The sequence below is a fragment of the Ammospiza nelsoni genome, chromosome 9 (genome assembly GCF_027579445.1).
Source record: "Ammospiza nelsoni isolate bAmmNel1 chromosome 9, bAmmNel1.pri, whole genome shotgun sequence".
NCBI lineage: Eukaryota > Metazoa > Chordata > Aves > Passeriformes > Passerellidae > Ammospiza > Ammospiza nelsoni.
Window position 1 is genome coordinate 20,881,112 of NC_080641.1, and position 28,000 is coordinate 20,909,111.

The 28,000-nt window shown below is 44.9% G+C and overlaps 1 protein-coding gene across 2 annotated transcripts; it reads right to left on the minus strand.

The window, feature by feature from the left end:
* Positions 1-313: 313 nt before the first annotated feature.
* LRRC8C (leucine rich repeat containing 8 VRAC subunit C) lies at positions 314-23,722 on the minus strand. Of its 2 annotated transcripts, none has more exons than XM_059477774.1 (3): positions 23,657-23,722; positions 8,803-8,944; positions 314-6,385 (listed from the first exon to the last, which is right to left on the minus strand). In XM_059477774.1, exons 2-3 carry the CDS (start codon positions 8,938-8,940, stop codon positions 4,115-4,117), a joined length of 2,409 nt encoding a protein of 802 aa, XP_059333757.1. In that variant the 5' UTR covers positions 8,941-8,944; positions 23,657-23,722; the 3' UTR covers positions 314-4,114. The 2 variants fall into 2 exon arrangements, with proteins under 2 accessions (XP_059333757.1, XP_059333756.1); XM_059477773.1 differs by lacking the exon at positions 23,657-23,722 and adding an exon at positions 22,784-23,215.
* Positions 23,723-28,000: the final 4,278 nt, after the last annotated feature.

Genomic DNA, 28,000 nt, shown 5'->3' on the forward strand with positions numbered 1-28,000 from the left:
TGGGCTGGCAGGGTTCCCAAAATACCCCCAAGCCCTGGCAGAGCACAGAAACCAGAGTGGGGGAGTTGCTCCAGCAGGAATGGCTTTTTTCCTGGCCATTTTGCTGGCTGCTGGAGTCAGGCAGTGGAAGGAGGTGCACAGGAATGGAGACCATGCAGCTGTAAATCCTGTCAAGGATAACAATGTTTTTTTAGGCATATTTTCTTGATTTCCCTCCCAAGGGACCAAACCCAAAAGATGGTTTGATCTTTAGGTAACCCAGAAACAAAGTGCTTCCCAAACAAATAATCACATTGCAGTCTGACAATGGTCATTATTACAAAAGAGCATTTTATTTCTGTTTTTTCTGGGTGTACTATATTGCAAGGTAACACTATGCAGGTCTATTATGATATTAAGATTCTTGCTACAGAATTAAGTTTGTCCATTTGGTCAAATTTCAAAGTTTTTTCTTGGCATTCCTGCAGGACTTGTCACCACTTAAGCACATGAATTACTGACGTGCCAGAAAAGTGATATAAGACTTGGAGCAGGCATTTTCCAATCAGAATTTGCAAAAGTTGTTGGGCTGGCTGGATGCACGAGGTCAACACAAATATCCATTCTAATTTTGACAAAGGGGGAGATTAACATCTCCAGATTTTGATCACAAAGTAGATTTGCTTGTCAGGCTCAATGTGCTATGAAGGTTGTCTTCTTATTTTTGATGCAATCTTTGTCATCTCTAATTCTGTTACCAAGGAAGATTTTTATTATTTTTGAACAATAATGGAAAAATGCCTTGCTTAAATTCTGGAACTGTCATACTTGTTAGGCACCTGATTAATGTAAGTAGTTATAGAAACTCCTTGTATATATATAAACCATGCTGAAGTATTGTCCACAAAATGTCCATCCACTCTAAGTCAAATACTATTGGTCACAGAAAGTCTAGTATGAATTGCACGTGAATATACATATGAGCAGTACATGATTCACTGAGTAAATATGGCACTTTTACATATTTTCCTGGATGTTATAGACAATTAGGGAACAATATTCCCTCAGCTGACTCATTCCTAAGTTACTGTAACATGGGTTTGGAAAATACACCCCAGAACAGACAGTAAGAGGTTTAGAAAAGTCAACAGTGCAGCTACCTGAGTTTGCTTCATTACGAAATTAACAGTAATGTGATATTTTATCATCCACTGTGAGCCTGAGGGTTGTCTACTCACAAAAGCCAAGCTGCCTCACCCTACTATACATAAAACAGCACAGTTCTCCAAGCACATGGCTTGGCAAGATGATGAACTGACCCAACATCTCCAAAGGGACTTGCCCTGACTTCTCGTACAGACCTCAGCTGAGAGTCCTGTCTCCTTGTTACTCCCATCCCAGTGCCCATCCAATCCTTTAGAGAGCTGATCCAGCAGAAAATTAGTCCCTTTTTTAGACTGGCATAGTTTTCTGCTGGCTTAAAAAGCTCATTTATCCTGTGGAGGGATCAGACCAGCACCAGACCTGTAAAGGTACATGAGAAGCAGCTGGAAGGTGTTGGCAGGAACAGGGAGCATGGGAGGAGGAGGAAGCTGCCCCTTTTTGGTGACAGTGAGCTGTCAGACTGAGGATGTTGTCTCAGCTGACCAAACCCTTGGAGAAGATACAGTTATTAGTGTCAAAGTGCTTAGACTGGTATAGTTTATTCCTTGCACAGTGAATAAAGATATGCCAGCACAAGGCACTTTATACTCTGTAACTGTGTCCACATGAGGGGTTGCACTGGTATAAATATAATCAGTTACAAAGAAAACCCCACATCCCCTAAGTGATGTATTTACAAAAATGGCATAGAACATGTCTCCAACCTTCAGTTATGAGATGTGCATAACTTCCATTCAGAAACAAGACCACAAACTACACATGAAACAATATTACACACAAAATAAATTAGGGGTTTAAAATGCTACATCAAGGAGTATAAAGACTTTTAAAAATACTTTAAATGTAATCCCGTATTTAAAATCTAACTAAGAGAACTATACAGCTCCACCAATTACCTGGACATTTCAAACAGTTTACATTCATCAGGGACAACAGCACTTTGGTTTACATAATTAGGTTAATATGACCAATGAAATGTTTCTCTTCCTCAAATAACATCATAGTGAAATATATTTAGAATATATATACTGCCAAACTGTTCCAGTAAGTGCATTCCACACACAAGTAAGGCTAGCTCTTACAATAGCTACATCAATTACAAGTCTTAAATAGAACTAAATCAAACCCCTTTTAAAAAGCTTGATTTGATTACTTCACGCCTGACCCATTTTTGATTAATCTGGATCTTCTCCAGAACACAGCCAAGCGCAAAAAATAAGTCTGACCTGGTACTGTGGCAAGCTCACACCAAATTGCATAGCACACCCTGGATTAATGAGGAAGGTCTCATTGTAGTTTGTCTTCCCACCTTTGTAAGTCATACTCTTAAACCAACTGTATGCTTTTGTACCAAGCTCAAGATCTCAGACTAACTGTAGCTCAAGACACACAATGGCAGTTAGAAAACATTTAAGAGCAACCAATCTGACAACTGTCAAATATTTTACATAAATTTGAACAAGCTGCAATTTAACCTCTGCAATTTATGAACAGCATTGCCTCCTAGTGAAATAAGGACTTATTCCCAGATATTCTTGCAAAACATTTATTGAGTGCCTGCATCTGACTCAAATATGTGTTGTTGGATATGATGCAGAGATCTCCTCCCAGCAAAATATTTTACTACTTTTGATTAGCTTAAATTAGCTTGTGAGCAGCACAGCTCTTTAAAACCTGACTAAAAGAAATCAAATGGCTGGATTAAATAAACAGCTGAACATGGCTTCAGAGGATAAAGTTCCCAACATGATGCACATCGGAGATTACATTATTTTACAAAGCAAACTTCCAACTGTACAATTTCCAATTTAGTTACTCTTAGGGAGATGAAAACATAGCCTTCAACACTGTCCTTGGATATGCTGGGTAGGCTGAGACTTGTGAGAAATTAATGTATTCATTTAATCTCATTTTTGCAAATCTGCAAATGTTCCTGTGCTGAGCTTGGTTTTATGCTACCCAGGCTAAATCAAGGAGCATATTAGGGGCTATTTCCCTGTCAGAAGCTTTGATTGCACTATTTCTGGATCCCATTCCCAGAAGGTGCCAAGCAATTTGGGGGGAAGTGGGCTGAGGGGACAGAGGGCACCTTCTCTCTTGCAGCACTGGTGTTTAAGGGAGGATGGGGTTTTTCAAGACAGCATTTCATCTTGCTGAGTTGACACTTCCAAGATAGTGAGTTCATTGCACCCGTTCCACTCAAGTTAGTAGGAAATGGGCAGCCACATCCCTTTGCACTGTTAGGAAAACCCTTACATGAGTCACTTTGGTCCCGATTCCACTGTGAACTATGACCTTACTCTTCCTGCACCAAAGAGGAAATCACAGTGAGTGCCTCCTGCTCAGTGCACTGTGTGAATGGCCAACAGGCCCTGAAGGAGTTCTGCATGCTCCCTCTCACCTGTTAAAATACATAAAGAACCTTTTCCACTTGCTTTGACCATCTGAGAAAACCCTGTTGTAAGTAAAAAGGGATTGTCAGCCTAGGTTTGATCTTGTTAGATGTTGAACACCTTCTACTGCCACTGAAGAAAAGAGGAAACAAAGGCATTCAACACCTGCAGCACCACCTGTTGAAGACCATGTCCTAAGGGATTAACAATAACTAGGAAGACAATATAATAATCTCTTACAAACTACACAACCCAAAGCATACATCTTAAACACAGTTTCCCTGGTGGGATTAGGAAATGGAAAGAAAAACAGACAAAATCATTTACTTTTACCAGTAAAAATTAAGTTACAGATGCCCTTGCTCTCAGGGCAAACAAACTAAAAATATCTTAAAACAGTGAAAAAATATGAGAAAATTTTATTTAAAAATATACGTACTCCTTACTCCAAATTTGTTTGTACAGAAAGGATTTGAAAAAGAAAAAAATAATGACAAATTAAATGCATAATCAGAGTATGCATTCTCTAGAGCGTTTTTGGTAGAAGTGTTATTTCTGTAAAACTGAGCAAGAAGAAGTTATTCAGCTTTCATTTGCTCCCTGACATCAGAAGGCAAAGTTTCAAACAAGTTGTCCTCTACAGTGAAACCAGTCCTCTTCAGAGCTCTACACTCACCGAGCTCAGGCGGGAGGATTTCAAAGTGATTGCCTTTAATATCCAAATAGGAGAGCAATGTCAAATTACCAATTTTAGGTGAAAGGACTGACAAGTTATTTTTCCCAATTTTCAGAGTCTTAAGTTTTTTGCAAAAGTACAGTTCGTCTGGCACACTCTCCACTTTGTTGCAAGTAATGGAAAAGTACTGTAAACTCTGAAGAACTCCTATTTCAGGTGGGATAAAGCGAATGTCATTGTAAGACAAATCCAAGTATCTGATTTTGTTGCATAGGAACAGGTGGGATGGAAGAACCTCTATTTTGTTATGGCTGAAGGAAAGCCGCTCCAGACTGGTGAGTTTCTTTATGTGCTCTGGGATGTACGTTATACTGTTGTACCACAGCTTTAGAATGGTCAGCTTTCGCAGATGTTGAAAACTTACTATTTCTTCAATGGATTTGAGGTTGTTTTCCTTTAGATCCAATTCCTGAAGACTGAGAAGGCTGAAGACTGCATGAGGTATGCGCTCTAAATCACAATGAACCAATTCCAGCTGTGTCAGGTTGACCATTTTCTTCAGGTTGTTGAGCATCACTAACTTAGAGCCATCATTATGGATACACAATTTCTGCAGGTGACTTGAAACATCAACTGCAGATTGTGGGATTTTGGACAAATTACTTTTTATGTGTAGAACTTTCAGGCTTTTAAGTTCCCGAAAAGACTCCAGTGTAATGTTTTTAGAAATATCATGACTTAGGGAACCAATTAAATAGAGTTCTTCCAAATTTCTGAGGCCATACATCCAATGTGGAAGTTCTCTGATGTCATCAAACTTGACGCTCAAGATCTTGAGATTCTCCTTCAGAAAAGCCAAGGCAGCACTGTGGATCTTCACAGAGCACTGGTGCAATGAGAGCTCCTGGAGATTGTCCAACTGTGCAATGGTTGCTGGTATCATTACATTATTAATTATTTCAAGTTTTAAAGACTGCAGCTCAGTAATTTCAAACACTGTGTCTGGTAGTCCAGAAAGCATGAAAAGCTGCAGCTCCAAATGGCTGTGGGAGTTTGTCTGCAGCCTCTGTCGCAGTTTATCTGCAGTCCACTCATTGTTTAGGTTCAGCTGCTTCAGCTTATTTTCACTGACTTCGGACAGGAAGACAGCAAAGCGCTTGGAGTAGAGAGGATCGTACTGATCGATCATATGAAGCATGAAGGCAAAGTCGTTCTTGACATCGGGGATGTCGTCAATTCCCGTCTCCTGCCGGACGTACTCAAATGAATATTCCTTCAGGGAACGGTAGAACAACCAGTACAGTGTATAAAGGCATGTCAGGCCATAGATGCTTACAAAGCACAGGTAGCAGTAAGAAAGTTTAGAGAACAGATGTGCCATCGTGTGATTACAGCAAAAGTTCTTGTATCCTGTCATGTCTTCAATATCAACATTACAGACTACTGTAAAATTAACTTCTGAGACAAGTGCTGTGTTGTAAGCAATAATAATAAGGAATTTAATTACCTTAAGTACAGTCTGGCGAACGTACATGACATAGAGTATATCACCCTCCTCAACATGCAGTCGAAATTTCTTCACCTTTTCAAACAGTGCTTTGGCCTGTTCACCTTCTTTTTTATCTAATGCCCCAGGTGTTCCCTTATCCACAACTAACTTCTCAGGGATTGATTTTAAAGACTGCGTCTTGACCAAAGTGCCTTCAGTGCTTGGCTGAGTAGTATTAGACTTGTTAATGTTGTTCTTCCTGTTATCCTTCTCTTCAGAGTCTTCCCCTGACACTTCAGATAAAGCTCTCGTTGTCCAGGGAGAATCAAAACATTTCCCAAGTATTGAAATGAAGTGTTCAATTTTGGAGCTGGATCCAGGGAATTTGAACCAAAAGTTACTACACAGCATGAAGACCAGTGTGTGTATAAGGACAAGGTAAGGGAAGTACTTGGCATACCAGTGCAGAGCCCGTTCATAGCACACCTGATTTATAAAGCTGTATTGCTGAAGGTCCAAGTCAGTCTTGAGTCCCTTCATTTCAACTGTAGCTGGAGGGGTGGATGGCCTCGGTGGGGGAAGGGGGGTGGTGTCTGGCATTGTGCTAAGCACATTTGAACTGTTAGATTGGTTCTGGCAAGGCTGGACGCGCTTTGGAAGGCATATTATCTTGTCTTGCATGACCTGGAACACACAAAAAGATATCTTTTGAACTGATGTACAAACAATGGTGGCAGCACCAATGGGTAGCTGTCCTTGGAGCACCTCCAGCTGCCAGGCATTCCTCCACACAGCCTGCTACTTGTCCCCACAGGCTGCACTATTATTATTCTCAACAAGACTCTTGTTCTGCATGCCAAGAACTAGGCCACCCCTTTCCATCTACAGCTAGCTTTCCATAATTTGAATAAGAGGGCATTGACACAATTCAGAAAAAGGAGAAATGTGGGGAATGCTTCCAGAAAAGACCAGGGATCTCCTGCTCTGCTCTCCCCAGAGACAGACTGTCACTGCCAGGTGTATTCATCCTGGCTACATGATGTTCAGAGATAGCTTAGGCTTGACAGCAGCACAACTGCATTCATGTGGCTACACTCTCACACTGTGATGTCTTACCACACCAAAAACTGCTGACAAAGAGCTAATGTGACCTTATCTATGCAGGGACATTATTAATCTTCAGTCTTAATAAAGACAGATAAGGACAGTTCTTTGATGGCATTTGTGTGTGAAAGGACATAAATTTTATTTAGTTTCTCACACATACACATAGAGTCCTCATAGAATCATAAAATGATCTGGGTTGGAAGGGACCTTAAAGATAATCTACTATTCCAGGGATAGGGCATCCACAATTTCTCTGGGAACTTCAACCTGTTACACTGCCTCAACATCCTCACAGTGCAGAATTTCTTCCTAATAGCTAATCTAAACCTACCCTCTTTCAGCTAAAAGCTCTTACTCCCTGTCCTATGACTACATGCCCTTGTCCAAAGTCCCTGTCTATGAGGGGCTTCTGTAGGATGGGCTACACACCTGGGGGAAACGATCTAGCTCTGTTCTTGAGTCTGTCTATAAAAAAAACCAAAGAAGTTTTCTTAATCTGGGATGGTCATCCATGCTGACAAACTGAGGCCAAAGTGCCTTTGGTTTAATTTGGGATAACACTTCTGAGTTCAATGCAAGGGTCCCTACAGGTCTGAACTAAAATGCCAATCCATGTGAAAAAACCAAGGAGCTCTCTTACTTGCCCTGAATGACCACCTGTGATTAGCCCAAACTAAGAACATATATGCAGTGCAGATGTACTCTTTGACATCATGGCTGTTGAAAGCACTAAACATAAGGTATCCAATGAGAGCTACCAAAATCAGATGATCCTTGATGATCCACCCTGGTGTAGGGAGATGCTGAGATAAGACCACACATGGTTTTTTACAGTATCAGTGCCACAACAAAAACTTCAAACACATCAAAAACTTCTGTAGTTAATTTATGTCTGTAAAGGGTCTGCTGTTGTGATATACACCCACAGTTACATCCTGGATTTATGTATCTCACAATAAGTTGGAATAACAAACCATTTGTCTATTATTTCAGTCTTTCCAAACACTATTTTCCAGTGTGCTTTCTCCAATCAAGCAGGTAAACTTAAAACAGGTAACTGATATAACAGATGATTTACTTTGTGGTTAAGCAAGCATCTACTAATGGAAAATTTAGCTATATAAAGAGATTTTTAAACGTGAATGTTGTATCAACTAAAAATAGTTGAGAATGGAGAATACAAGCCAAACTACAGTGGATTTAATGTGAAATTTGGGACATAGTATATCTAAATCCTAGGCCATGTGAGTGAGCAAATTCCTCTGAAATAAGAGCTCTGTCAGTGTGTCCCTTTAGCTCCATTTCAAAGTCATGCCATGAAATGTGAGATCCATGCTTGAACCAGTACTGTAACTTTATATTTTTGTAGAGTCATCCCAAACAGTATTTTTCATTTCTTTTCTGCTTTTGGCTCCTCAGCAAAATGTAACTAACAGTGACTGACAGTAATGTCAATTGTTTATGTGTAAGCATCCTCAGAGACATTTTGGAATGGAAGAGACATAATATTAGCCATGAGTGCCGTTAATAAAATCAGCACATTAATTTCAAATCTCTTAAAAGCATAATGACAGAAATAATGTTAACGTCAGCCAAATAAAGAAAAACAGGAATTACAGAATTCCATTTTTTAAACTTTCAAACAGCAAAAATGGTTAACAAAAAAGAACTGAAGTTGATAATCTGTTTTGTTATGCCAAACTGAGGTGAAAACAGTGATGCAGACACCAGCCAAACCAACAGCTCTTATCTTAGTTGGCACAGTTCCATTGACTCTATGCAAGTCTGCTGATTCACAGCTGCTAAAAGTCTGGTCTGTGTTATTTGATGTTGCTACTTAAACAGCTTTAATCCTGGGACCAGCACATTTTTGCTTTGTTCACAGTGAGCCCAAGAGAAAATCAAGATGGGACAGCATCCTTCCGAGGCCCTTACTCGTTTGCGGTGTTCTTTCAGCAGCCCAGGAGCAGGCAGGAGTCTGTGCCTGTGCTCACCTGCAAGGTGCAGCCGAAGACGCCGATCATCAGCATGGCCACCGAGAGGTAGTCGGTGAACACATCCCACCAGGGCTTCAGCACGCGGAACGCCGGCTGCTGCTCCGAGAACTGCCGGAACTCGGTCACGGGAATCATCCTCCTGCAAAACAGCACGGCCAGCTCAGCCCCTGCACATCACAGCCCTCACCCTGTGAGAGCAAGTGGAAGAGCCTCCTCTGAAAATGGAACCCCCAGACGTGGCACAGAAGCTCCCAGCTACTGACACCCCACCTCAGAAGAGGGATGCTCGTGCTGCCACCACACAGCTCCTGGAAGGGAGGAAGGGAGAGCCTGCAATGCCATCCATGCAGGCAGGCAAATCCCTCTCCCTGTTAACTCCAGCCATCTCTGATGGGTCAGTGAGGCCTTCTGCATCCTTGAAAATCAGCCCATTCTGTAGACAGAGATGTTCAGCATCACACACATTAGCTGTGATCTCAAAGGTCTGGCTGAAATGCTTGTCCTGCATTCAAACTTCACACACCTTTTTACCTGTCAAGTTTCACTCACTTCCATTTTATTCATAGTGGTTTCAGGAATGCTTTGAAATATTTTTGTGCATACTCACTGCAATTTTAAATCTACTATGTTTTGAATGCAAGCTCCTAAAGTGGTTTAGGTAACCAAAACTACAGCCAGATCAAGGGCTTTATCTTCACCTCAGATGTGCAGGCTTACATCATCATGTCCTCTGAAAAATCAGCTAACACATGAGCATGTACAGGCAAAGCAACTGATACTAAAGCCTACGGCATACTGTGTAACTGAATCCCTGAGACGAAACCAGTACTGAAACTCCTTAGTAAGTTACAGTGGAAAGATAAATTCAGATGGGAATGTAACAAAAATACTCCCAAGGACAATTAATGAAATTTGTCCATTAACTAACATCATAAATGCTCATCACAATCAGTTCATATCACAGTAACACTGGAAGTCTATAATCCTGATTCAGCTGCACACTGGGACCCATTAATGTGGGTTTGGTGACGTCCATTTCTGTGCAGGCTTAGTGATAAGCACACACTTGCTGAGAGGCTGCTCAGGAACTTATTGGATTCAGTTCATTCAGAGCCAGGGAACAGGAAGGGAATGCTTCAAGCCTTAATGGCTGCAATCATTGCAAGGGTACAGCCATCCTAAGGATTTAGAACTGACCCCCACTAACTGGCCATACACATGTGGAAGGATGTTCCCTTTGGCACCTTCTCAGGGACTGCTCTGTCTCTGCCTGCCCATCTGGTCCTCAGGAGGTACTGCAGTCCCCAAAGGCATAAGGTGAAGTCTGTAAAAGGAACTTGTGGTCGTAGTTAGGCTGGGGCTTTGCAGCTGAGTAGCATAAAAACTTTTGTTTCTTGCACCCCTCTCCTCTTGCAACCCTTCTATGTCGCTTTAAGCACTACTTGGCCAGACAGGAGAATCCCCTCTCAGATTCCTGTCCTTCTAAAGTCTGTCCCCAGGACGCAGGCTGCAATGCCAGGTGACACCCACACACACCTCTTGCACAACTGGCAATCCTCAAGATGAAGGCAGGCTGTCCTCCATCCCACTTTCAAATTAACAGACCATCAGTGAAAATGATGGCAATGCAAGCCTGACACCACACAGCCAGGTCAGAGGCTTGGCAGCACCCTTGCCAACAGGCCTGAACTGCTGCAGTGCTGGAAGAGGAATGCAGCATTTGTTATCAAATGGCAGGCAGCCAGGGACCACAACTCTGCTTTTTGTGTGCTTGTCTTGCAAATGTTAGCAGGCATTTAAGGGAAGATATACTTCTCCAGCAGAGAAAAGCTGGCACGGCTGCTGGGACAAACCTTTGTTGCCTTTCACTCTTCTTTTATAAATACTGGTGGCAAAAGTGGATCTCATTAATTAGAAGTGCTCCATGTAGCTTTAAGTACATGCCCAGCACTCTTTCAGCTGCTGGCAGCTCCCAGTGGCATCTGAGCTGAAGAACATCATACACAATCTGTCTTCCATTCCATATGCATTTCACTGCCATTGGTAAGGAATTACCCCTCTCTTTTTCATTTCCACATAAAATGCAGGTGACTTGAGTAGCTGCTGGTAAGCTTGCTTTTTTTTTTTTCAATCAAGCACTGAAAAACTTCGAAAATTCTCAAAGGAATCCACTAATACAAATGTTAGCTAAGCAGTTGCCATGCAACAGCCCTGCTCAAAGTTTTGTAACACATATACTACTGTTGGCTCAGTTTTGAGGCCAGCTGGCTGACTGAGTGGAATGCCATCAATACACCCAAGAATACCTATCAACAGATTGCTTTAAAACCACCACATTTTCTTCCCAGCCCTGCAATAATGGCTCAGGAGTGCTTTTTCATATTCTGATGGCACAGCCCCTAGAAATCCTATTTGCAAGGTGTTTTTTTCAAAAGGATAAACAATTTGAATGTCAGGTAAAGACAGAATTATGTTTCCTGCAGTGGAGATTCTTGACAAAACACAAGTGCTCACATGCACAGAAATGTGGGGAGACCCAGGAGTCACTGGTTAGACACCCAAGCAACTGTGGGTCTGAGCCATGGTGTTATGAAAGGTGAACTGAATCAGCACTGAATCAGGGCAGTGCCTGACAGCAGATGGGACTGGAAACTATCTTGCAAATTACTGTGCAGGGACAGCTTTCAGACCAAAAAATCCTTTGGCTGTTGTTTTTTATAGGTTTCACTATGTCTTTTTAGGGCTCTTTGTTGTATCATATATTTGCTTTATTTCTCCTAAGTGATGTGTGGAGAATTTAGATGAAGGCAGATAGGTTCTGATACCACAAGCACATGCTGCCCTGATCCCTTGTTCCCTTCAGAGGCTGTTGTTTGCATAGCATGACTCCTCATTAGCAGAGTGCACATCCTTTACCCCCATTAATGGGCCAAGCAGAGGCAGAGCTGCACACACAAAGGCCCCCTAGAAAACCATCTCTGGGGGTGGAAGGTGATGTCCAGCACCAGCATCAAACTCTGTCTGCCACTAATGTATTCCTTTACTGCTAAAAAAGAAAACAAACATCACTGAATGATGATAGTAGTACTGCACATAAAATAACAGTAAATAAACCAACAACATCTACTGACAGAAGATTTTTTAGCTTTGGGGGAAAAAGATATTTGCAGAAACTTTAAATGGCACTTGAACATGACGAAGTAGGAAAACCATTTTCCAACACTCACTGGAGGAACCCTATTGCTTCTCCCCTTGCTGTATTAAGAATCAAGGAAAATGCTGGAAAGAATTGCAGAGCAGCCTAGGCTAACCAGCACTGCTGACATCTGCACGCAGAACAAAATGACACCAAGTCACTTTTCATTTATCTCCCACTTCCCTCTAGCTTTTTTTTTTTCATTCTGGCTTCTCCAGGGATGGAAAGGACAACTATCAGCAGCAACTCAGACCTCAGAAAAGACACAGCAGGTCCCCCCGGCACACAGCAATCCTGAAAATCCCTCCTGGCCATGTCCAAAGCCCAGGTCTTTCCCACTGCTACACCCAAAGGTGCACCACTACCAGACTCCTTTATAATCACACACAAACCAGGTCTGCACAAAATAAAAGGATTTAGTCAACCATCAATTTGAACAAATCAAGGGATGCTAAAAAGTCACACTGCAGCCCAAGTCACAGCACACCATTTACTCTGGGACAGCACACCATGCACTGAAGTTTCTTATCTCTCCTTGTAACAAGGAGATAAAAGACAAGGAGTTCAACATTTCAGCTGGTTGAACATTTCAGACTAAGACTGCATTACTAATTTGTGTTCACTCACATTCAACATATTATTTAATTGCACTGTACATTGTAGCTGAAATGTGGCATCTGACTTATCAAAAAGTATTATTCTAACCTACTTTAGTAAATACTAGAGCTCTAGATATTGGAAATTCTTTTCAATTAAAACCAGAATATGTTCTTTTTTTTCTCTTGCATTTTAAATAATCCTCAGACCCTAGAGAAAATAAAATGGTACATGAGATAAATCATCTGCTATTCAGCTACCAGAAGGAAATAAAAAAGGAACTTGGATTAAAAAACAGTTAAGCAGTGCCGCAGAACAGAGCTGTGGGTTCACCAGATTAAATAAAAATAATAATAATAAAAACCAAACAGGAAGAAAAAAGTAACAAAAATCCCAAAACAAACAAAAGAAAAAAAAAAACAGAAGAACACTGGGAGATAAATCAGTAGTGATTCTTATTTTAAAATTTTTAAGAAATGTAGAAAACTTGGTGAGTGAAAATGAATATGTCATAACAAGATTAAATACCTGAATCCAGGCACAAGTGTGATACCTACTCTATCAGAAAACCCAACTACAGGAATCAGCTAATGCACAGGAGACTGGGGGCAAGACACAACAAATTGATGTGACCTGAAAGAGCCAAGGAGAATAAATAGATCCAAGTCACAGACAAAAGTATTGGAACCAAATTAGACTTAATAAACCAACAGACTGAATCAAAGGCTGATTGTGAAGCGCTGCAGCGCGGAGCAAACCGGCCTCTCAGCAGTTGGTTTATATCTGAGGGAATACAGGAAAGCAGTGAGGACAATTTGGGAGTAAGGATGGCTCTTGCCAAAGAGAAAACCGGGGCACCAGGCAATCCGCGTGGTGTTCGCTGCAGAGTGAAAGGAAACCAATGCACGAACCTCCTGCCCACGGGGGCTCTGGGGGCCTGACTGCCACCAGCCAGCCCCACTGCCACCAGCCAGCCCCACTGCCACCAGCCCCACTGCCACCAACCAGCCCCACTGCCACCAACCAGCCCCACAGCCACCAGCCTGACTGCCACCAACCAGCCCCACTGCCCCCAGCCTGACTGCCACCAGCCAGCCCCACTGCCACCAACCAGCCCCACTGCCACCAGCCTGACTGCCACCAACCAGCCCTGCTGCCACCAACCAGCCCTGCTGCCACCAAACAGCCCCACTGCCACCAGCCTGACTGCCACCAACCAGCCCCGCTGCCACCAAACAGCCCCGCTGCCATCAGCCAGCCCCACTGCCACCAACCAGCCCCACTGCCACCAGCCTGCTCGGCTGCCACCAACCAGCCCCACTGCCACCATCCTGACGGCCACCAGCCCCACTGCCACCAACCAGCCCCGCTTCCACCAACCAGCCTGGCTGCCACCAGCCCCAGCAGCCCAAGGGACCGCAGTGCCCCGGCTGGCACAGTTCACTGTCACAGCATGGAGGACAAGCCCTGGGGACAAGCCCTGGCGCTGCCTTAGTGCTGCAGGTCGGCACTGTGAGCCGTGAGCTGCCCGGCTCAGCACGGTTCGTGCCCACCGAGTGCTGTGCCCTGCCCTGCCCTGGCACACAAGGGACCCGGTCAGAGGCAGGACACACCGTGCCGGATGGACAAACACAGGGGGACACGGAAATGACACGCCCCCTCATTAGGCTGCATTCAGCTTGTGTCCTGAGAGACTCTCCCAAAGCAAAAACATTAATGCACAGGAAACAGCCCCTCTGGGACAAGCCTGAACAAAGCTGCCTTTGGCTTGCAGCACCTTCCAGGCCCCAGCTCTCGCTAGGTGACTCTGGCTATTTTTAAGCAGATTCTCACAGAGTCGCTTCATTCATTTCAGGGAGCGGTTTGGAGCAGCCCTCAGGAGAATTCAAGAGTCACGCTGCTGGGAGAGCCGCACCACCAGGGACACCAGTGACACCAGTCTGTGCCACTCCCACTGCCCCACCCAGGCTCTCAAGGCACAGCCTGTAGAGACACGGCAATTAGGAGCAGCACAGGGAGCAAAACAAAGCGAGTAACTGGGAGGCTGTGCCTTAGTCCCAGCCAGGCAGGTCTGACAGCAGAGTTCCTCACTGAGGCACAGCCCCAGCAGCTCCCCACCATGACGATGCTTGGCCTGTCTGCACCGTGCTGCCAGAGCTGCTCCTCACCCCTCCCTAGGCACTGCTCGGTGTCACCCCATGGGTGACAGACAGCTGCCAGCCCATGCCCTGGCCATGGCCTCCCCGCCCAGCAAAGCCCAAGAGCCTGTCTGTGTGCCCTGCTGAGCCTCACGGGACAGACAAGTGCAGTCACTGCTGCTTCGTGTGCTCAGGCAGGAGACCAGCATTGCCAGGGCTGTGTTTGCCATGCTACAGGTGTTACTCACCTCAAGTCAAGCCCTTGGCCATTCTGTCCTTCCACCAGTGGTTACTCAATCACATCACATGCCTTGAAGCAACCAGTGTCACCCATTGCTTGTTTTGGGGGAACAGCCAAAGCTGTGCACCAGAACTGGGGCACTATCATCCTGGATGTCAGACAGGCAACTATCATCCAGAAAGTGCTGGTATGGCAAGGGCAGGGTATGAATTACACACCAGAGGGAAAAAGGAAAAGGAACATAGCTGGAGGAGAAAGAAATAGTGATATTGGCAGCTGGGAAGCACAAAAAGTTAGGGGGAATTCTTAAGCTGACTAGAAAAGATGTTTAAATTATTAGCCTGCTGACATTTAACCTCATTTCCCTGACATCCCACCAATCCTCCTCAGATGCAGGATCAGCATCACCATCTTCCAAGAGTGGCACAGAGTTCAATCAAGCCCCAGGTAGCAGAGGAACAGCTGTGATCCCCACTAGGGAAGGAGCTTGCTTTCTGGCATGAGGAGCCTTGGGCTGGAGGCTGCAGGACCACAACTGCAGCCCAGCTGAGTATAACAGAAGGGCCAAAGCTCAGATGTCCTCAAGAGCCAATTCAGACTGGCACTGCTTGGTCTTTCACATCAGAGATCTACTGAAAGGAGAAAATGCTAGGCCAGTGCTGCTCTCCTGGCTGTTTTAAACATTCTTCATGTTAGGGTGAATTATGAAATGCCTTTTGGGAATAGTGCTGCAAGATCTCTGCGTTGGTTCCCATACATGATTTACTGCACATCCATCTTCATTAAAGGAACAGAGCACAGCTCATATTTAACACAAAACAAGCTTGTGACCTGGCAGCAGGGACTCAGCAGAGCCCAAGGGCTGTGGGCCATGTGTGCAGGGGCCAGAGGGTTTTTACACAGGACAAGGCATTGCACACTCCAAACCCCTCATCCTTCATTGTAAACATTTGTTACTCTGCACAAATACCATAAAGTCACTTTTCAAGTGTTTTGTGCTGTTTGGCCTCAGCTGCCATGGGCCAGGAGGTGAAGTTAAGCTGGAGTGCTTCTCAGCACAGGGCCTGAGGCTGCACTGAGAAGCAGAATTTTGCATTCCTATTTTACCTGCTTTGGAACTGCACACCAAGACAGTTAAACAAGCATGAGTAAGGGAGTTTTGCAGTCAGGTTGATGGTGATGTATTCCCAAAGAGGATATTTAAACAAAATCACTGGTCTGTGCAGAGCCCCAGGGCTTAGGGCAACAATCTCCTCTAGACAGCTGATAGACAGCCTGGCGTGAAAATGGCTTGGTGCTATCATCAGTCATATATTCTGCTGAATATAACTTTGCTAAATTTGTATTTTTTGGTGGGACTGAGTGCCCAAAACAACTGTAAGGAAAAACCTGTGTAATTTAACACAGAATTTGAACAAAGATCTAGCCAGCAATTGTTCCATTCTAGAAACCATTCTAGAAACAAGCTTAGGAAAACAAATTGGATGTGAACCCTACAAAAATTGTGGTCTTTGTATTTAAAACTTTTCAGATCACCCATGCCCCAAAATTTGACCTGTCTATTGGGAACACAGTGTGAACAGCTGCCTACAGCTGGCTAATTTAAAAACCTTTGGAAACTGTGGGTTTGTGTCCTTTGATGTTAGCACATGAACACTTCATTTTCAGCGTGTGCCCAGAAACCCCTCACAGCTCCTGGCACTGCCCGTGCTGGCACCACAGATGACAGATTAAGAACCTGCTTCATTTCATCACCTAACCAGGACTAAAAGTAGATGCAGGGACAAGACACCAAGCCAGGGAAACTACGATTAGACAAAGGGGCGAATAGGATGATAAGGACTGGAATTAGTAACTCCTAATTCCCAAGAGGTTTATGTTCCCTTCTTATCTGTGTATTCTCACACACATTGTACATGCAGTGAAATAATGTGTTATCTACCCTGACATTCAGTTTTAGTAATTATTTTGCTACATGTTTGCACTGACCAAAATATCCAGCATTTTGGTAAGTGTAGGTGCTTGGTCAGTTCCCATGTAACATACAATAAAACCTCTGCTACTGACTTCTTGTGTTTGCAGCATTTCAGAAGACCAGTTTCCCTGCTAGGTTTTATTGCCATTGGTGTTTCCTGTAATATAAAATTCAATTTTAAAAATAATTTTTGAAAAGGCATAAACTTTTTGGCTGGAAAAACAACTTTGAACACTGGCTTGTGTTGCCACTGTTTGAAACATGATGGCTCCATTTTGTTCCGCTGACTGCAATGGAGATTTTCATGGGAAGACGTAGCATCACTCTCCAGTAAGAAGTACAAACAAATGATGCCGTTTCTTAAACATAAATCCCATGTAAAGGAACTGGAAAGACATTAAAAACAAACCATTTGCATCCAAACAGTTATTTTTAACAGCCCATGAGTTTACAGTATTTTCAAACAAATCCATGTCCTTGTGGCTGAAGCTGGTGAGGAAATGTGACCTGGAGGAACAACAAAGAGTCAGGAGCCCCCAGTGGGACATGGACATGGACAGCTTGTGCACACCACATCAACCCACCATGCCACCACCTCTAGCTGCAAAACAGAAAGGTATCCACCTTCTTTAGTACCCTTGGTGGGAAATATGAATGAATAGTACCACAAAATCAAAACATAGCTTTTTTCAGTTTTCTGCAATGCCTGAATCCAAACTGACAGCATTGTCAGAACTCCCCTACAGAGGCACTGAAGTGAATTTGATTTCATACTACACATTACCAAAATTAAAGGTCACAGTTGGTACTAGTTTACCAATCTGGAGAACAGACAAAATACAATTAGCTCACAGAAGACATTATTCAAATACCCATAGTTTGGTGGTTCTACAAAACACGTCTCCCCTGTGTGACAGCTGTTCAGAGTAGGGAAGGGGTTTCATTTTCATTTTCCCCAGCTGACTGGGGACAGCTAGGCTGTGCCACCTGAACTCCAGCAAGGTCCCATCCAACAGCGGGAAAGCTGTGTTCCTTTATGTCAGCTGCCAGAACCGAGCTCCCCCAGAGCTGCACCTCTGCAGGACCACAACCGTGGGCAAGATGCCAACGGGGGATTTAGTGCTGGAGAGAACTGGAAAGGGTGTAACTTCCAGAAGCATGCTGAATACCTTGCCCACTCCTTTCCCTCCAAGCTCCTGAGGCCCACACTGCAAACATCCAGTCAGGTTTCCGCTGCCCTCCTGCCTGACAGCCAGGAGAGAGCGTGGGGGCATTCAGAGGCAGCAGCAAATGCCCCTGCTCTGCTCTTGGTACCATCTGCTGTGGCAGTGGAAGCTCAGAGATCCGAACCCAGAACTCAGAGGAGACACAAGAGTTGTAAAAAGAAGATATGAAGAGGAAGTGACTTTAATAAACTGCATTTCAAAATATATGTTGCAATTTCCACCGACATATACAGCAAGTGCTGCTTTGGCAATGAATCCCAGACAATAACCTTGTTGTTAGTTCCAACTGAGTCATAGCACTTTTTCATGTATTACACACCAAAAAGACTTCCTATTGTCAGCAGCTCTTTGACTTCAGCTTGGTTGGACTAAAGACAAAAAAATGTTCAATGCAAGATTCTGCCAGATAAAGTCTCAGTGAAATCAACAGGAGTTCTTTCCATACCAAGCACATGGGCCTGTGTGGAGCCTTGGCTTTGCTGAGCTATTTCTTCAAATCTAAAGAGAAGTACACTCCACACATTTCCACGTCAAAGACTACTTCAAAGGCAATACTTACCATTTTTCAGCTCTGGAAATAACATTCTTTGTTTATCAGGGCTATCACTCAAGATGCCTGCTCTCTTTCCAGAGCTGCAAAATGGTTTTAATGTGAGTAAAAGCTTTTAACAGCAAACCAAAGCAGCAAGCAAGTAACAATCCAGTAAGTGATATTTTCGTATTCCTGAAATAAATCTAAACAATTGAGACAAATCTAAGCAATAAAATCACATCAAGTTTTAACCAAAGTTATACCAGGTTTTCCACAAACACTATCTAACATACTCAGATAATGAAGACAGAAACAATGCTGTTAAAATGTCTCAGAACAGACAATAGTACACAAATCAGTGCCGTTCCTCATCCAAAAAATAGGTGCCTGAGGCTAATACAAGTGCTCATATTTAAAAATGTTCAGCTGATATAATTAAAAATTAATTCCTAATTGGGACAGGAAGCACAAAAGGTCCATTCTGAGTCTTAAGCAGCTCAATCATCTGACAAGTTAGTTAAAAACATTTTATGCAGTGAGTGAGCCAAAAACATTAAAGAATTCGTCTTTTCATTATTTGGGAGACTTTTTCAAATAATCTTTTTTGCTCCTACTTGCCTGCAACGCAAAAGAACTTTATAAAACTTAATGATAGTCTCATAAAACATGGATCCCAAAACACCTTGATAAACATAAAGGTATTCTCAGCCTGAAGCAGTTGGTGGATTTTCTTCCTCCAAATCATCCTTTGTTACAAAAATCCCTGACAATAAAAATAAACTTATGGTCTCATCCATATCCCTGAAAGAATAAGAAAGACTAAAATAGATAAATTAAAGCACATAAATTGCACGTGATCTACACCCGCTCAAAGAGATACACTAGTAACTACAGAATCAGAATTGGTATTCACATAGGATGACTTTTAAAGATCATGAACTGGAAAACCAGGACTATTTTCTCTACTGGACCTTTTCAGGACAGTGTCCATCCATAGACCACCAAAGGGGGATTAGCTGCAACCTCATTCCACCAAAAAGTCTGTTGCTGCATAAAACAGAAAAAAATGCAGTTTCCACCAAGCCTAAACTGTGAGATAAAAGCAGTTGCTAGAGGGGATTCTGACAACACTACAGCAGGTGTGCAAGTCTTTGAAATTATGTCATCATGGTTAAATGACTGCAAAGAGCAAATACTCTTTTTAATCACATTACACTTAAAAAGGGGCTTTTCCGAGAATACTGTCTGTGAACACTGGTGAAAACTATCTACCCCTGAGACAGCTCATCAAACATTCACATCAGCTGGAAAATGTGATCTATAATGGTCCTTACTCAGAGCACCAAACCCTCTGGCAGCAACCTGCACTTCTGAGCTGTTGCATTCTGCTGTAAATGGCACAAGTATCAGGATCTTACACTGCTGCACGCTCAGGGCAGGGCTTGACCTGTGCTCTGCTTCACCATATGCTCCAGAGCAAGCAATTAGTCCAAACTCCCACCTTCCTTTCAGTGATAAGTAAATAAAATTGGAAATGTTCTCAGCTGGCAGTCTTACTGTAGGGTTGTTGAATTTAGGTTATTTCATCAATAGAAAGTCACTATGTACTATTGCCACCAAAGGGAGATGTGAGCTAGCATCTCCATTTTCAGCACATGGTAGGTCAACCCAGGATGAGAAGTTGGTATAAAAGGCTGTATTCTGCTCATCTGGAAGTCAATGGAAAAGTTAAAAGTTTACTTTGACAGAGAGAAATGGATTTTTAATACTGTGGTACAGAACCAAATATTTTTACATGTTCTGGTTCAAATTCAGTGGAACTTTATACACTCATCATAACAGCGCATTAGCAACTTGCCCTGGAGAACGATGCCATCCTGTGCTGCAGGAGGGGCCTTTGTTTCACTTTAAAACCAAGAAAAAACATACATCCTTATGGCATCCTTGTTTGGGAGAATCCTGCCATCCTTAAGGCAGAATTCTCCCAAACAAGTGGGAAATGTGCAAAGCACACGCATGGCATTATCCTACCTTTTAAGAATCCGACCAGATCAAACACCAGATTGTAAATTAATCCTTCAAGGGAGAAAGGGACTGTACAGAAACTCTGTACTGGAAAAATTCTGAACAAACCCTCATCCTGGTCCAAACCTACAACTCTCTGAATGACACAGTTGTAAAGTTTATGCTGTGTCTGATTAGCTGCATGTGCCAGGCACTGAAATGCAGAATGAATACAGCGACAGAAAGCTCACCTAGGGTCTGACAGCTGAAAGACAGCTCTAACACACTTTGCCTGCCTGGGGATGGGAAGGCAGAAGGGCCTGCCCTGTGTTATGAATGAAAGCAGTGGAACAAATGACATAATCACATGTGGCCAAGAGGCTGAATCAAACCTAGTATCTTTCTAACCAGAAAGAGGTCCTAGAAACACAAACCCAACAGAGTCACTGCACTATAGCTTGAATCTGCAACAGAGTCTTGTTGCACAAAATCCATGGGTGAACAGCTCAAGGATGAAGAAGAGAGTAAAGTTGCCATTGTGTTGAGCATGTGAAATCCAACACTTGTTAACAGTTCTTTGACAAATTATTTTGGAAGGCGAATGTCTTCTTTGACTTATTAAGAAAGGCTTTAAAGTATTTAGAAGGTTTCTTTTTCCTGAGGTCACTTGTTTCATTTTCTGTGTTTTCTTTACTATACAACCAGCCCTCCCCTGCCCTTCACAACTCTGACAATGAGGACAGCATCTTTCTACCAGGTTTCCTTAAAGAGGAAAAAACTATAAAATTGAACTCTAGCTCCTGTTATTGTGAATTGTTTGGACGGCAACAGAGGTTTTTTTTTTTTTACTTCCCAGAGCTCTCAGAAAGCCTTGGGTTGGGAAGTGCCTTTCTGGCCGTGAATATGGCCCACTTCAAGCAGTCGCAGCTGAGGTCAGTGGACAATCAGGGGAACTGCTCCTCCCAGCACCGTGACCCAGTCCATTATTCTGGGAGTCCCCGTGCTGTCCCTCGGGCCCTGAGGCCACCTGAGCATTGTTCAAGGCTCCGGCCTGCCCAGCCCGGATGCTGCCCCCCCTCCCGGTCACAGCTCCTTGCTGTGGGCCCCAGAAGCCAGATACCGAGGTGGGATGAGGCTGCCTCAGGAAATCAACTTCAACTGCGACAGGAACTGATTGCAAGACAGCACAAAGCACTGAGTGTGTGCTTGTAAGGAGAATTTAGCAGTCTCTGATTTTATTTTTCACTGGAATCCACCGTTAACCTTTTCCAATACTGGGCATACAAAGCAAACCGATTTTTAGCCTTTCCACCCGAAAGCTTATTTCTAAAACTGCTTACAAGAGTAAATAATAACAAATAAAACACACAGAATGTTATACTATGGCAAAACCTCTAGCGGGGCCTGTCAAGTATTCAGACTGGAAGAAAACAGCAGCACGGATGTCGCAAATTTAGCAAACTCAGAAAGTAGCTGGAAAAGGAAATGATTCACAAACCACAGGTGCTCAGCACCGGGCTGCTGTGCCCTGCTGGCAGCCCTGGGACACAGACACTTGTGAGACAGCAGGAATACAAGGCCAGGTTAAAATTAGGGATCATCTCAGAACTGTGCTCAGCCCAGCTCTCCACGCTGATCTGCACCACAGGAGCAAACAGGTTTTTCCAGAAGAATAGTCAGCCCAGGGGAGTGCTACCCTCTTGACTGCTTTCATCATACCAAAAAGAAAAGTAAAAGCAGTTCAAATACACCCAGAGGCAGGAGGGGGGTGATGGGTGGAGAAGGTAAGATGCATAGTTGGTTGAATTAGGAAGGGAGATATTTAAATTCTTATTTATTTCCAATGTTGTCATGTTTTTGTCCACTGTCTTGCAAAGCAGTTTTCTGCCTGTACAATCTTTTCCAGCATCATTCAAACCTACAGTGCTTTGTGGGAGCAAACATTACGTGGTTGTCTTCAAACAGTGGTGCTAATACTGAATCTCTCGTCACAGGAAGTACTAACTCCAAAAGTAAAAAAAAAAAAAAAAGAAATAATTAAAAAGCCAAACCATAACTGACATACTTACCTTAGCAATAGAAGTCCTTACTTTTAAACACTTAAACTCTCATGAAATTCAGGTAGGATACATTCAGTGGTCTTTCATAAGCGTCTCATTTTGTTTGGTCAACTCTTTCTAATGAACTGGACAAACTGCACTAGGTGAATAATCGGCAAAACTGCCCATCACTCTGCGACAAGGCAGAGCTGGTTTTAAGCCGATATAAAATCGAGCTTTTTTTTTTTTTTTTTTTAATCCCTTCAAAAACGGAGATATCGAGGCCGGAGCAGCCCCCGGGGAAAGGACCGGCGGGCGCGGCTGGACCGCCGCCTCCCCGTCCTGCTCGCATCCTCCCCGTAATGCGGGCTGCTCTGGGGCTTATAATCGCGGAAAATGAGGCCGCGAGCTTTCCCCGAGCCCTTCTGCCCGAAGGCTTTCCCAAGCCGCCCGTCTCCACGGCGACCGTTTCCCACCAGAGCCCCTCGGCGGCCCCGCTCCCGGGAAGCCCCGCTTGGCTCCGGGCCGCCGCCGTGCCGGGAACCCCCGGGGCTGCCCCGCCCGGCCGGGGATGCGGTGGGATGGATGGGGCGTGGGGGGCTCCGCGGCCGCTCCTCCGCGGGAGAGGAGCCCACGGCGATCCCAGATAAAGTTTGGCTCCTCGGGCACTGCCCCGGTTCGGAAGCGGCACCGCCGGTGCCGCCGGCGGGCAAAGGCGGGCCCCGGCTGCCGCGGGCCGGGCCCGGCCCCGTCTCTTCTCCCCGCGGGGGCGCAGCGCCGAGCCCGGCGGGGCGGCTCCGTTCCCGCGCGGCCCCCCGGGGCCCCCTCCCCGTGGCGATGCCCCGTCCCCGGCGCGGGCAGCGGAGCGCCCCGGGAGAGGCAGCCGGGCGCGGCAGCGCTTACCTGGTGCTCGGCCGGGCGTGCGGCTCGGGATCACGGGCGGCAGCGGCCGGGCGGCACCGCGAACATCCCGCGGCGCGGTGCGGGGCTCAGTGCGGCGGGCAGGGCCGGGCCGGGAGGCCGCCCGCAGCCGCGCTCCGCCCGCCGCCGCTCCGCCCCCGCGGCCGCGGGGCCACGTCTCCGGTCTGACGCACGCGGCGGGTGCCGGGGGGCGCCGGTCGGGCCGTGCCCGGCAGCCCCGCGGGCCCGGCGGCGGCGCTGGGAGGGACGGCCGCGCTCCGCCCGCTGCCCCGGAGCCGCCCGTAACGGGAGCCGGGAGCCGCGGGTACCTCCGGGCGCGCCCGCCGCATCCCCGCCGGAGGAGCGGCGAGGCGGGGGCTGGGGGAGCGGCACGGACGGGCCGGGCCGGGGCTGCTCCATGGCCCGCACGGAGCGCGGTCGGTGCCGTGGGAAGCAGCGGCGGGCGGGGGAGCCGCGAGGCGCCGTCCCCGCGCGGGCGGGCGGGTGGCTTCGCGCCGCGTCGGGAGAATGACAGCACAAATTGTGATGGAAGGATCTGGACCTCAGCACGCAGGGCCGTGGAACGACTATAAAGAGACCAGGCTGTAAAGCGCCTGGGACTGCATTAACAATGGAATAGTGTCTCAGAGAGTGACAATTGGAAACACAAACTTCTGGCCCAGCAATTCAAAAAGCGCAGTCTGAAAACTGCTGCTGAAAGAAACCACATGTTTAAAGGGACTTCAGTCTAATATTTCCAGAAAGATTTACATCTCTGGCAGAGCAAAGAGACAGGACAAATTCTGCATCAGAGGGAAGTACTTGCCCTCCAATAACTTGCCCTTAACCTTAGGGGTAGTGTGTGTATCCCCCTCGGGACACTACAAATATGTAAACAAGGAAATACAAATATATAAGCCCACTGGGGAGGAGTTAATGAAAACAAACACAACATGATGCCTCACAGCTGTTTTGCTGCAAAAATATTAACTACATCAGAATGTGAACCAAAGGTCTGCCAGGGATAGCTGTGGGGAATTCTGACTTGGTGTACTTTGTGACCGTCTGCTACAGGGACTGCTGAGGGCAGACTCAGGTTCCTCATTTGGGAATCATCAATGTGATTTATAGCTGTGGGAGTTTGATTCCTCATTTGCCTGAAGTGTTTGCTTAAGTGCTTTGTTGTGCAGAGCTGCTTTTCTCAGCTGAAACCTCAAGGCTTTCTGAGGCACCTCAAGAAATGAGGGTCTGAGTGTGACAGGAGCTGGAAGAGGATGTCAGCACAGCTCCCTCACAGTCATTCAGAGCTGCCAGCCTAAAACGTTTCAGCAATATTACACCATTACATAATTTTAAATGTTCCCCCCAATGCTTTTTGGGATACGGCTAAGAAATAAAACAGGACAAACGAGCAAGGTTTCCATACTGACAAAAGCACTGGGTTTCTTTTTCTGAGCTCAAGAAATAGTTATGGTGACTGCTGTGTTCATTTTATTGGTTTCTTTCCATTACTGTTAACTCCTGGCAGCAGCTTAGAGAATCCCTCCCTGTCCTGGATGGTTTCTTCTTTCAAACATTTGGAGGCAGTTGTTCCATTCACCCTTTCATCATTGCTTAGCTCATTTAATCTTTCCTCATAAGTCAGTCCCTCCTGTTACTTAAGTGCGGTGCTGCTTTTCCCTGAACTCCCTCTCAGTTGCTCGTTTATTTTACGGTGACATGGTGGCCAGTAATCCTGCCATTGTTAACGTTTCCTGTTGTGAACTTTGGGGTTATTTTTGTTCAGAGTTACTGCAGTACTTGGAGGACTGAGCTAAGCTTCCCCTGTGAAGAATAATTACAGGCAAGGTCACTGATACTGCAGCAGAAAACACGGTCCATGGATAAATATAGCTGCTGAGTTTGGAGATGGAGGCTTACTGCAGTTCTGGTGGAAGAAGGCCCAAAAATACACTTTGGTAGTAAACACGCAACTAGGGCTCCAAATACCTTTGCTCTAGTGGAAAAATTCTGCTGTCTGCAGAAAAATAATTTATTTGCAAATTCCTGCATTATTTTAAGACCATCTAGGCCAATGAAATCTGAAGTAACTTTGCAGTATTTATTTTATTAAAATGGTAGGCAACAGTAACTGGATTCAACCATGTGTATGACTACAAGTTTTTGACATGCTTTGATTTCACTGTTGCCTCTTTTTCATTGACTCCAGAGGAATGTGGGACAGATCACATATGAAATGTCATTACTCAGTACATTTGCCTTTCACTGTCAATTGGCTTATTCTGTCATTCATAACTTAGAGGTTCTCAAAGTGTCATTGTTGCTACTGAGTGCTACCTTGCAGCACTTACACTGTGACAGAACCAGGGGCAGAGTTTGATTTGCACTCGAGTCAAAACTATCACAGACCAGCCTCCAAACTCAGTTAACACAGGGACAGATTGCACTGCCAGTGCTTACATTGCAGTTATCCTCTGTTCATGGAGCCATGGGCTGATTCTCACGTGTGATGCAGGTTCAGGATGCCTAATCCTGAAGTCCTGGCACCAACTGCCAGGATACAGCCCCCATCTTCTGCTGATTCCTGCTCAGAGTTCTGTGGAGTTTTTCCCCCTTTCTAATCCCTTCATGATTTGAGGATGTACCCTGAAAAACCACAAAGCCATCCCATACACTGAAGTCTGGGGTCCCAAGAGCCACACTGAAGCTGGGTCTGAGGGAATAGTGCTGCACAGAGCTTGACAGACCCTTTACCCACAGCCTCAGGAGAGATCAGGGTAAGAAACCGGGGTTTGAGTGCCACAGCTCTGTCTGTACTTGGAAGCACACCCACAATGAAAATGCTTTTCATCAGTCATCTCTCCAACAACTGTTGAAAACAGCATAATCTGCTAACATAGAAATGCTAAATTGCTTTCAGACGAAGCACTGAAAAAGCACTTCTGTGATTTGATTCAGCTCAGATCCAAAATGCATGATTTGACAGCTCCAGTACTTCTTAGCTGCTTGAAGTTTCTGTCAGAATTTCTTTTCCCCAGTTTGTTCTTCTCTAGTTTCACATTTTAACCCTTCTCTCCCCAGATTAGTGTTTTTGAAATACTACTTTTAAGGGCACCAGATGTTTAAAGAATAGCAGTGCACTGGGAATACAGTGCTTCTAAAATAAATTGCATGGATGCTATGGGCTGAGTCTGGGACACTGAAGCAAAACTTCAGAGCAGGATGAAGAATACAGCCATTTTTTAAGCCCACAGCATTTTCTAAGTACTAAAACTTGCTTTAATCAGAAGGAAAGCACTGAAAGAATGTTTAATCTCATGAGCTCTTTTGTTGTTCCTAAGTGAAGAAGAGCCACATTCATCACTGGTATGATTACAATGAAGGCAGCACAACTACCTCAGGGAAGAATTTGGCCCAAGTAGATGTTTCTAGACCTCTAGAGCTATTGACAGCTGTGCTGTCCCCACATATTGTTGAGAAAATACAGAGCTAAAGACATACCAAAAGAAATAGAACTAGCTTCCATTTTTATTTGGCTGAACTGGAGCTCCTGGATGTGAAGGCTGCTTTACCTCTGTAACACTTGTGATCATCATTAAGTGATCTCTCTGATCAGTGACCTGTCTGAAAACATCTTCATGAGGAGCTGTGCAGCTCTGCCTGGTCCAGCTCTTGCAGCTCTGAGCTACTGAGCCCTGCACTTCACAGGATACAGCATCTTACATAATTTTAGATGTGATGCAACAAGTGGGGGTAGCTCACATGAGGCAGGAGGGATGCTCTGAGCAGCTCGAGCGCAGAGCAAGCACTTTATAATTATCAACTGCTACTTTCAAAATAACAGAGGCATTTATTACTACCAATGCACATTTACAGGTGTGATTCAATAAACAAGCTGTGGCAAGGACAAACACTTCTGGTGGAGGATATTAGGACAAGAATCAAGCAGTAGGCTTGCTGTCCTCAGGTGGCAGCTGAGGATGCCCCAGGGCTGCCTCCCAGCCTTCCACCTCTAATGTTCTCTACTGAAATGCTGTAGCTGGATCAGACATACACATAGGCTTTCTTCTTCATGGGAACCATCTCTTCCCCTCACTCAAGTGTTTGGTTTTCTCAACAGCTTTTTGCCTCTCACTGAATTAGTCTGCTCATAACCAAAATCATGCAGAGAATCTCTACATTAGTACAAAGAAGCTCTACTTTTAGGGAAGTCTCTACTTGCCAGAGCAACGACCTCTCCTGAGCTACCCTGGCTCCGTGCTGTACTGGATGGAGTCACTGGTTACATGACCTGCTCCCCTGGCTGACATCCTGCAGAGATAACAGGCTGTTGATGGTGCTCCAACT